This window comes from Aulostomus chinensis, chromosome 2, assembly GCF_037954235.1.
Source record: "Aulostomus chinensis isolate RoL2024-O1b breed Wild chromosome 2, RoL_Achi_v1.0, whole genome shotgun sequence".
Lineage (NCBI taxonomy): Eukaryota > Metazoa > Chordata > Actinopteri > Syngnathiformes > Aulostomidae > Aulostomus > Aulostomus chinensis.
The window spans coordinates 23148914-23160056 of NC_141321.1; the positions used below are offsets into that span (position 1 = coordinate 23148914).

The window sequence follows — 11143 nt, forward strand, 5'->3', positions numbered from 1 at the left end:
GATGAGACGTGCATATGCTGATATCTAAAATTAACAGGGAACAGCATTTTGGTGTTTAATCAGGGATAACATCTGCACCACTGACAAAGAGCGTGCACTACTGTTGAAGCAACTGCTGAGCTCATTTTGTGCCGATAGGACGGCCAATAGGAATGTTAACCTCGTCTTTTTTTAAACAGGACCCTCCACTTAAGACCGCCCCACCATTGTAATGACCACTCTGCACTGAGTCACAGTGGGCTGCTATGTCATTTGTCAATTCAACATACAGGCTACAAAAGCTGATACACATAGATTGGTCACACGCCAATAGCCCTGCATAAAGAACAGTAATACACACTTGTGTTGATTACACTTGTAGCAAGTATATCCATGTACTCCATTGCATTTATTCAGCCCAACAATGGTGCCTCCTGACCCTGCTGAGGCTAATGATAGAGCTGGTTTGGTGAAAGAGGGACACCTACCCTCATAGGCCTCTCTGCCCATGCCCTGCTCTGAGGTAGGGGGTTGGGATGGCTTGACATGCAGTTGAGAGAAAGGTTGGCAGCCATTGTGAAGGACAGCATTGTGTTTCAGCTGCCCCTACTGAGCACCCCTCATTCAGGTACCAATAAGGTCTAGGTGCTTAGCTACAGGGGCTAGTGCGTGGGCTAATTAGGATCATACACAGGAAAGCTTCTTTATCTCAATGTTCCTCTTTGAATGAGGGGAGAAAGGAGGAGAGAAGGGGGATGCTTAGTCTTAAACAACAGGATCTGTATCACCTAGAGAGCAATTTGTGCCAATTATGCCTTCAAGTGAAACGGAGCAATTTAACAGCTAGGGTAGCGACATGGGGCTGTGGACACGTGCAAGGGGGAGAAGCCTGCTTAGGAGTTAGTGTGGTACATGTGCATGTGTAATGTGCTGAGTGTGTGTGTATGCGTGTCAGTGTTGGGGCGGGGCTGGGGGCACAATGGTGCGTTGCAGGTGTAGTTTCCTGCTGTCAAAATGTCTGTAAGATCTATAACCCATTTAGAAGCCCCAACATGTCACTCTTACTCACTAGACCAGTAGACAGCACGCTTGCCAGTGGAGTTTCTCAGGAAGAAATTGCATTATTTTATTTGTTCCATGTAAATAGTCTTTATTTATGTGGTGCACTCCAGCATCTACACTTTGTGAAAATGTATCCTTTAAAAGGGAATATCCACAACATTTAATGTATTTGCGTTTGTGCTCTGTTAAACAGTCTGTGTTTGCTGAAATAAAGGAAGAGAGATTCTATAAAGCCTCCTCCACATCCTCTGCGCTCCAGATTGCTGTATTTACTCGGAGCGTGTGAGTGTGCCTTCGTGTGCCCTTGTGTGTTCAGCAGCACTCTCTGAGTAAAGAGCCTGCATGACCTTTGAACCCTAAGTACACTTAACACAGGAGAAATCAAACAGTCACTCAGCAAACAAGACCCTTATTTGAATAGACATACACAACCTTTCCAACAGGCTAAATGTTTTAAGCCGATGGCAAGCTACTCAGACAGATTGTTTTATTCATTTGTATCAGCTAATTAAAAGGTACTCCTCTAAATAATACTCTGAGTGATTTAGTATGTAAAATCCTTTTATAAAAATCTTAATTTTTTGAATCTGGATTTGGATCTTCTACTTTTTGAATCATAAAGCAAAGCACAGTGATTTGGACTGGTTTCATCTGTAACGGTATTTATTTAAGATGTAACAATTTATTGAATTTATCATGAATCTATCATTCAATCATACACAACTAAACAAGCTGCATATTTTTTATGCATTCACTTAGAGCTGAGAAACTGTATTTCTTTGTTGAGGGCTGTACGAGTTTGGCAGAAATATTCGAGGGAATGTTAATTCTTTTCATTGCTACTCTTATGTTCATTGAAAAACCCATAAAAAAAGATAAAAGGTGAGTTTTTTTGGGGGGGGGGGGGATCTGTGTCTAAGAAGTTCTCTTAAGTCTTGAGTTCGTAATCTCAAACAAAGAGATTCACACAGCACTAGTGAGGTAAATCTAAAGCTCAACCAACATAAGCTGACTTTTTGCCTCAAACAAATGCTGGTTGAAGGCCACGCCAGCATTGTTGGGTTGCCTGTATTAAGCCAACAGTGCCAAGTTTGTTCACCTGTAGTCCTTGGGGGATGTCTTATTTGTGTAACTCTGTTGTGTGGACAATGTCGTGTATTGTATCAGTTTTCGGTGGATGGTGTCTCATTGGTTTCCATGAATTCTGCGGATGATGTCTTGTCGTTTTACCTGTGTGTGGGTGATAACAGAGCAGGATGCTCTGGAGGGTAGAAGTGGTGGCACTTTGCTGCCTGGCGAATTTCCGGTTCCATTGTCTTGGACACGTCATAGTAGTGCCCAAACCGGGATGAGGATGCCAGGGCACTCTGGGGAGAGTAACAAGTCCTGCTCAAATTGAGGTATATGAACACTAAAATGCAGTATTCAGAAATGATATGATCACCCATTTCAGACACACCTGCTTGTTTTCAGCTTTTTACAACAAGCTTGAAGTTTTAATGTATTTCAAATGAGAAGTAAGCAATTCAGGAAGAAAATAATCTTATTTGCCTTTCTAATAAGTTAAATGAGTGTGCTCCACAATACTATGGTAATGCAATTGCATTGTTTATGGGTCATTCCTCAAAACTCCTACAGCAGAGAAGTTAAACAACCACTACGACCAGACTCTTAATCATTTCTTCACATAAATGTCCACTTCTGGCTATGAAAGAAAATGTGTCGGGGACGCAGGGGAAGGCGGATGTTTTCCTGCAGCTGAAAGAGAGAGTTTTAGCTCCTCTCTCTCAGTGAAACCAGGGATTCCATTGTTAGAGGCGCCCTTAATCTACTCCTAATCTGGATTAGGGCCCCCGGTGTGTCCTTCTCCTGGCGGGACGAGGGGGTCAGCAGGGCAGCGGGGGTCAGGGGCTCATCTTCTCTTTGTGAGCTGGGCAACCCGCTTAGCGTTCCATCCCCGCCCTGACGGCCTCACCTTTGATCTGATGTCTTCATCGAGAGAGCAACACAGTAGGCTGTGCCGGGAGAGGTGTGTGTAAGGGGAGAGTAAGCGTTGACTCTGGGGGTGAATTTGGGATGCAAATCCTCTGGTGGGGCTTACTAGTGGTTTGTAAAGACGATTTTACAGGGAAAGGGGGAGAGGTGAGGAAAGGACACAGATATAAAGAAGTTTCCAGGGAGAGAGAAAGAGGGAGAGGATCCCCAGGGATACACTGTGTGCTGTTAATCCACATAGCGATATGGATTATAGACCGAAAGGAGGGAGACTGCAGAGAAGTAGAAGGGGAGGGTCACCTCTCAAAGCGGAAGAAAGAGTGTAGGGCTGCCGACCCTGGCAGGGGGAAAGGCAGGGATTTGGGGGAAGACAGAGGCGCAGGTCTGGGTCATAGGGTTGAGCGAGCAGACATGTCAATGCACAGGCTAAAAAAGTACTCTTGTTTCCCAGGCTAAGCAGGGGTGCAGGCGTGTGTATATGTGGGCCGGGGACCAGTGAAAAGCCTACCTATTGCCAGCTAAGTGTGAGTAATCTGGTCCAGCTCTGAAAAGAGTGGCTGAGGCCTCATTCACTCAACAAAGGAGTTTAGAGGCTGATGGATTTAGTGGTGGAGACAATTGCCAAACCCCTAAGACCAGAAAGCCAGTGCTGTTCTTTCTCATACCATCATTAATGAAGACATACCTTTCATGAAAGGAGCACCCAGTTACCTGTATAGCATTAATATGGTACAACATCATGATAACAAACAAGCAGTCCAAAAGTAAATGATTACCTGCACTTTAGGAAGATTCTGATAACGCCAGGCAATCTTCATGGCATCCAGACTGTCCTGAGGTTCACCGGACAGCCTGGGCTGCTCCGCTGGTTTGTGGATAGCAACATCATCCAAGATGGGATCAGGAAGTTCCTTCACGAAATGACATAGTTGACATATGACAGTTTGGAGAGGTCACTGAGCCATTTTAATTACACTTATCTGAGTCATGAATTTCCATCAGATTTCTGAAATATTAATAAATATTATGTAAATGAAATGGCACATCAAAATAAAAATTTTTTAAAAATCAGTATTGAGGGTATAAGCAGGTATCCAAAGGATATGCATCCATATCAATTTGCAGGAAATGTTAACACATGCCTACTATGCTCTCCTGATAATCTGTAGGCCAAAGTGTTTCAACAAGTTTTTTTTGTAACTTTGTAGATTCTTCTTATTTATGTAGGAGTGTCACAGGGCTGCTAACAGCACAGGTCCCATCCTTGATCTTGTCTTCTTGTCAGTCTCCAAGTTACATTGGCCTGATCGGTAGCTCCTTCAACATATTTATTTCAAAAGGTTATATAACATTAATTTGTTAATTTTTTCCCCTATTACCTTTTTATTCTGTCTTGCAAAAAACAATGTAATGTTAATCTATGCTGAACACTTGTAAAAACACTGTATAATATTAATAATAAACATATGATAATGCTGTTAATTTATCATAACATCTCTTTTGCTGATTAAACCTCCTCCTCACCTATTTTGAGAGTAACAATTTGTGAAAACATACCAATGAAATTAAGATGAATATGACTGATGCCTTTAAGATAGATAGTCTAATAATAATAATAATAATATCATAACATTTTGGCCACAATAATCATGTGTTTAAATTTAGCTACCGTGACAGCCTAACTCAAGCTCATGTATACAAGAGGACGAAGAAAGTTTCCCCTGATTGAAGTAAATGTGTGTTTGCATGTGAACAAATTCTCCAATTTACTCCTTTAAACTGATTTAATCATATAAACTGGTTTCTTGTGTCTATGTTTAAGTAACGCATTAACTACAACTATAGCATATGAAGATTAGCATAGTGTGAGTGAAGTTGTGAAAACACTAAATGATGTGATATATCCCCAATGGGAGTCCTCCTGTCTTAATAAACCTTTGATATGTAAAGAGAGGGTGAGGCTGTGACCCCTCCCACTATCAATCAGTGGAAGTGAGGCCCACCCCCTCTATGCTGGGTGGCAGTCAGCTTCTGGGGCTACGCTCGTCCTTACAGAGTGATGCACCGGGAAGTATTTCAACCATGCCACCCACGACCTCTGCAATACTCCAACTGACCCTGACACATCTTGGCCAAAACTGTGTGCCGATGCTAAATCACTGGTGTGACCAAAACATGAAAGAACTGATTGATTTAAAAATATACTTCTAAAAAAAAGCAAGCAGCATCTTCATCTGTAAAGCATTAAGTTTTTCAGGCATCCCTGCTGAACTTCTACAGAGAGAATAAGTGAGATCTTTGGTTTTTCATACATCATTTCTGATGTTAGAAGTGGACGTATTGAGGTCATTTTTAAATTTTTGTGTTTATCCACATCTGAAGCTTAGCAAAAAGAAGAAAAAAAACACACACACTACCTCAGCTCATACCTGTAAGATGTCAATTGGGTTTTCTTGAGCCGCTGCTATGAAGAGTTCATGTCGACACACCACTCCTTCTGCCAGGAAGTATTTTAAGATCATACGAGAGTAGCTATCATATCGGTCCTCCTCTGGAAAAGAGAAACAAAAGATGGCAAGAAATCAGAATTGAAGTGTTGATTTTGTTTATTACCAGTTTGGATATTCTTCTTTTTTTGTCTGTGCCAATTGTCAGACAAATAAAATGTGTCATTAGAGTGAAGCGTAAACAGAAAGAGCCACTCTGGGAATATAGCTCAGGGCCCACAGGAAGGACTCAATGATCAGTCTCAACATCTTTCCTATACATCACCATCTGCTAGCATCACTAACAAGGTGGTCGTCATCATACTGTACACTGGATCTTGTCCGTCTAGTTTGATCATCCTTCCGACGGTCCAGGTGTTCACGACCACATCATAGAAGCTGACCGTAATTGGTGTAAGGATCACATTTTGCTACCTTCTGTAGGGAACAACTGACACGGCAAGTGCCATGGCACGTTGGCATAGGTGTTACTGCGTGATGTAACTATCAAAGTGTACATCTTCATCTCTGGCTCTCACGTCAAGTTGTCACATTTCATACCTCTAACCACGGTGCGGGGGAGCGAGGGGGACACCTGCCGCCTGCATTCAAATGATCTTCTACCATCAAGGCAAAAAACAAGATCGGACTTTTTCTGTCCTCCAAAAGGTCCTGAGCTTCTACTGTAGTTGTAGCTGTGTCCTATGAGGGCAATCTGACATCATTTCATTGCTTCTCTAACATGAAAGTATGAACACATACAACATTTTTAAAGAAAATTAGATTCTATTCTTGGATTTTTTGATTGATTCTAATCATCTCACACATCTTCCCAAAGATACCCTTTCCTTAGTACAAAGTACAAATTACAAACCAACCCCCCCCCCCCCCCAAAGGGAAACATCATCACCATGAACCCCCCCAAGTAGGACACATAACTCTAGTCAGCATGCTGCTGCTGCTTCCTGTCACAATCACCATTTTGTAAAGATTTCATAGGCCTCTCCACACAATGACAAACAGTGGGCAATAGGACAAAGGCAGCAGTGACAGTTTAAGGTAACAGACATACAGCCGACAGCTTGGGAATGACATTCTGACGTGTCATCCTCGAACATCCGGAGAATTCCCCCCTCCCACACCCCTAGTCTATGTCCTCACCTACGGATTTAGGATGGCCCAGGAAATTCCATGGCTCTTCAATTTGTTGTCGGTGGGGCTCCCTGTTCTCTTATTGATGGGTTTCTAGGTCAGCAGGCCTTTGTGGCTTTCAGCAGGCCCCACAAAGACTCCCAGATGGGCCCTCTCAAGATGGGGCCTATTGTGACTGTGTTTCTATGGGAGCCTTACAAATGGAACCTCCAGGAGTCATTAGGCTGTTGAGGCGGGGGGTAAGGGGTGGGGGCTGGAGGTGGCAGGATATAAGAGCAACAAGGGCGGGGGACAGTCATATCTTTGAGGTAGATCAGTCACCCCGGACAGTCAGGCTGATTTTTTTCCCCTTCCTTTTTTTGCTTATTCTGACTAAGGTTTGGTAAAGGAGGAAACGCCTCTAGTTCCTTTGCTTTCAAACAGGGGAGTGGGAGTACGAGAGTCCTGAATCATATCGGCTAAAGCTGCAGGGGGGAGGAGACAAACTATCTAGGTCAGAGTTTTTTCTCCCCTGGTATAAGACTTTAGTCTAGAAAGTATTATCATAGATATTGAGCTGCTCTTTAGTACTCAGTCGGTTTTTGTCATTAAACAAAAAGTTAATAAAAATAGACCTGACTGTCACAAATATGCAGTTGATCAACATTTCTCAACCCCATTTAATGTACCAGTCAATAAAATCTCATGAGGCTCAACTTGGCACGGATGCTCCTCTTTCTCAATATTAGACATGAGGTGTTGGGACACTGAACAAACACGGGGCCCTTCAAACCATTGCGCCTGTCTTTTGTGGAGGGGACTTTTGACTTTGGTGTCTGATCTTGTCTTGAGAATTCATATGTGAAAGTGTCAACATTTCCCACAGCTGAAAGACTCAACTCCCACTTACAACTGTTCCACTTTATATGCTTTTACCACATGATCCTTTTATTCAACTCCAACAAAGACGCAATGTTTTCACCTGTGTTCGTTCGTCTGGATGATTTTCACCAAACGGAACATTGGACAAGGAAGACCTCTGCAGCAGAACAGTTGAAAGGAGTCATTTGTAATGGCATCTTAAGTAAAAAAAAAGAAAGAAAAGAAAGAAAAAAAGAAAAAGCTAGAGCCAGAATGTTTTGTGTCGTAATATGTTTTTTGCTCAAAAGGCAACAGTGCGACACTGTAACACTGAGCCGTGGCTCTACTCTGATCTCTCTCTCTCTCTCTTGAGTCTGATCCTGTGGCTCATCAACATCTGTACCAGGTAATCATGGAGCAGTTCACCTGGTGATGGCAGCAGGAATATCAAAGATAAACGAGCCCCCTGCCTTCCAAACCGTGGAAGCGTCAAGAAGCGGCAGCAGACACCAGCCACCCGACGTAAGAAACTCATTTCGACAACTCTGATGAATTCTAAACAAATGTCGAGCGCTTAGTCCATAGTACCAGTTTATTCAGATCTGTTAAAAATCGGACCTTTAACAAATCAAAGAGCATTTTGGACATTTCAGTTGGCAATGGTCTGTCCTCTCCTAGTACCTGTCTCTAAGTGGGATGACACAAAAACTGCTCGCTTATTTTTCACTGAACTTGGCAGACGGGTGGAGCGTGCACCAAGAAAAACACTTTTGCGGCAGATCTGTTTAACACAGCAAAAGACTGTTTTTTTTCCTTTCACATGAGCCCTTGGCTTTGGTCTTCACGCTACAGAGTGCTGGCTTACAGCAAACAGAACACCCTCTTGTGGGATAATTAATATCAGAGCTGAATTAATTGGCACGCAACCTAATAGAATACAGCTTTACATAACAGTGTTTATGAATGTGTGTATTAGGTTTTTATTGGATGCTGAAACGACCTGGCTAAAGTATGCTCCAACTTAAGATATTTTAAAGCAGTGAGATATTTGACACGTTGACATATTAATTATTTTAGGGCCATTAAAAAAATAAATAAACAAAAAGCTACTGGAACTTAACCACATATGCTGGCTAGGATAACAGGAACAGAGAGCTTTGTTCCTACTCTTAAAACACACCAGAGATGAGAGATCTTCAGACAGCAGCCATACTGCCCGCCCCCCACCCCCAAATGCTGCTGACAAATCAGGACGGACAGCTCAAGACACTTCAAAGGCAGACAACAACCAGTCTGATAATTTTATGTCTGTGTCTCACAAACAGGCCATCACTGCTTAAGGGGCAGACTGTAGGAGATGACTGCCTGAAACAAACACAAACAAACGCACACTCCAAACTCCCCCTCATCCCATTTCCACACACTCACACACACACAACTAAACAGACACACAACTAAGTGTGCGCGCGCGCACACACACACACACACACACACACACACACACACAAACACTACTATTTCAGAGACAAACACAACAGAGCTCACACACGCATTTCACCTTTACTGTGTCTCTCATTACCAGATGAAACCAACCGTACATTGATTCACAAAATGGAAGGGAAGAACGCATTAGTGTGTAATCATTGACTCCTGCATCGATTGGGGGGATGAATTAAAGGGCAAAGCAATATCATCAGTTGGTATAGGCCTTGGATACACAGAAATTACAGCTTCAAGGGGAAACAAGACTACCTTAACCTTACTGCCTACCAGCGCATACAGCCTCGCCTTTAATGAATGATAATAATAATAATAATGAGGATACAGTGGAAGACATTTATGTCCCTATAAAAAAAAAAAAAGCATTTGCTTTGAATGGTTGTTTTTTTCTGAAAAGTTCTGTAACGCATCTGCAGAAGAGCATACTAATCAAGGATCATAGTAGAAGTGTGAACACCTGGAATTCTAGCAACAGGCATTCGGGTCATTCGCCTATTTGGCGTTCTACAAGACAGTGACACTATAATCACAAAGAGCCTGAGACATGAAAGCATCATTCTTTGTGACATGCTTGAAAAAAGACTAAATTGTGGGAATAGATTTGATTTTTGAAATAGTCATAGCAGGGGAAGCTACATTTCCCCAATGATTGAATAAAGCGTTACAAATCTATATAACCAGCATATTAAAATGGATTTGTTGAGAAGAATCTCCTATTCTCGACAACATTTTTAGTACGACCAACAATGTGTCTTCATGTGCAGCTGTTTGTGTTGCTGCACTCAGCGCAGATGTCAATTATGACAACTTGATAATGGTTTTTATCAGCAGCCACTTCTCTTCTACTGCTACAGTCTGAGCAAAAGCAAGGACATGGCTTCAGATATTAAAACTGTCCACGTACAGTGGAGTCACACATTATTTACCACAAACTTTATTCATTACTACTTAAAACATATCTAATTACAGTCCAGGAAAACATCAGCAAATTAAATGACCATCAGCTAATTACCGACTTGATTGATTTTGAACAAAACATTAGCTTTTTGTGTACAGCAAATAAAAAAAAGGACATAAAATTTGAACACAAGCTCAAATATATTTTGTTAATTCCTCAAGCTTAACACATGAAATCTGCAAAAAATAAAAAGAATGTATTTTCTGGTAAATACAGCTTGAAGTCTTTCATCATCATCGAAATTAAAGAAATTCTACTCATTCAAATACACTAATAAGTCTTCAATTAAATGCCTGGTTATTACTGGACCAGTGGTGATCTCAAGCTGTGTTGTTGTACTAACAAGTCAAACCATTTTAGGCTTAACCAGTCCCTGTGCCCTTTTCCTTTAACTGACAGCTGGTTTGACTGAACTGAAGAATGACCCCTGACTGCAATATTTCACTCAAAACATTTCTTAGAAACTGAAACAGTATTGTTTGCCAGTCTCACCTATGAGGAGCACTGTTCCAACCGCTAACCCACCACCTGTACGAGAGGGCAGACAACAACAACAAAAAAAACAGTATGAGTTTGGCACATGATACAGACACATTTTACTCTGAGTCAGTGTCACTTTGGCCAACTGCTGTTGTGTTTGTTCTCCCCTGCAGGGTGTAGAAAACTGCAGAAGTGACCACCTGAAGAGACAGCTTACATGTTTTGTTTTTGACTGATTGTGACAAAACTACTGATCATACTGAATAAAAGCTTAAGAGTCTGATGTCTGTTTTCTCATTTTACCCAGTAGTTTCTAGTAGAGTCCTCTAAGCTGTTTAATGTCTGTGGATGAGGATCATCTATAATGGAAATAACACCTGGTGCAAAAGTTGCAATATAGCAGGTAATGAAACTTACACATAGTTAAAACATTTTGACTACACTCACCAGCTCCTCAATAAAAAAAAAAAAAAGTTTACAAGAGAGACAAAAAGAAGAAAGGCATTTCAGATGGTTTCCTTTGGCATATTGTTACATCATGGAATATTAAGGGTTTAACACAGAAAGGAGATGTATCACTGAAGACCAAATACAAAACAAAAGCAATGTATTTAATGAGCCAATAAGTGTTAAATAAGTCTGATAGAAAGTCTCCATATAATCTAAATAGAAATAACATTTCTTGCATTAA

At 41.6% G+C, this 11143-nt stretch overlaps 1 protein-coding gene across 3 annotated transcripts in view; it reads right to left on the reverse strand.

The window, feature by feature from the left end:
• The window catches only part of elp4 (elongator acetyltransferase complex subunit 4), a 56238-nt gene that overhangs the window by 43928 nt on the left and 1167 nt on the right, over positions 1 to 11143 (reverse strand). For all 3 annotated transcript variants that reach the window (XM_086185635.1, XM_086185616.1, XM_086185625.1), the window contains exons 2-5: positions 10465 to 10500; positions 5466 to 5587; positions 3813 to 3947; positions 2272 to 2408 (exon numbers count right to left, since the gene is read on the reverse strand). In XM_086185635.1, coding sequence (XP_086041761.1) covers positions 2272 to 2408; positions 3813 to 3947; positions 5466 to 5558 — 365 coding nt within the window. In that variant the 5' untranslated portion in view covers positions 5559 to 5587; positions 10465 to 10500. The remainder of the gene's footprint in view (positions 1 to 2271; positions 2409 to 3812; positions 3948 to 5465; positions 5588 to 10464; positions 10501 to 11143) is intronic.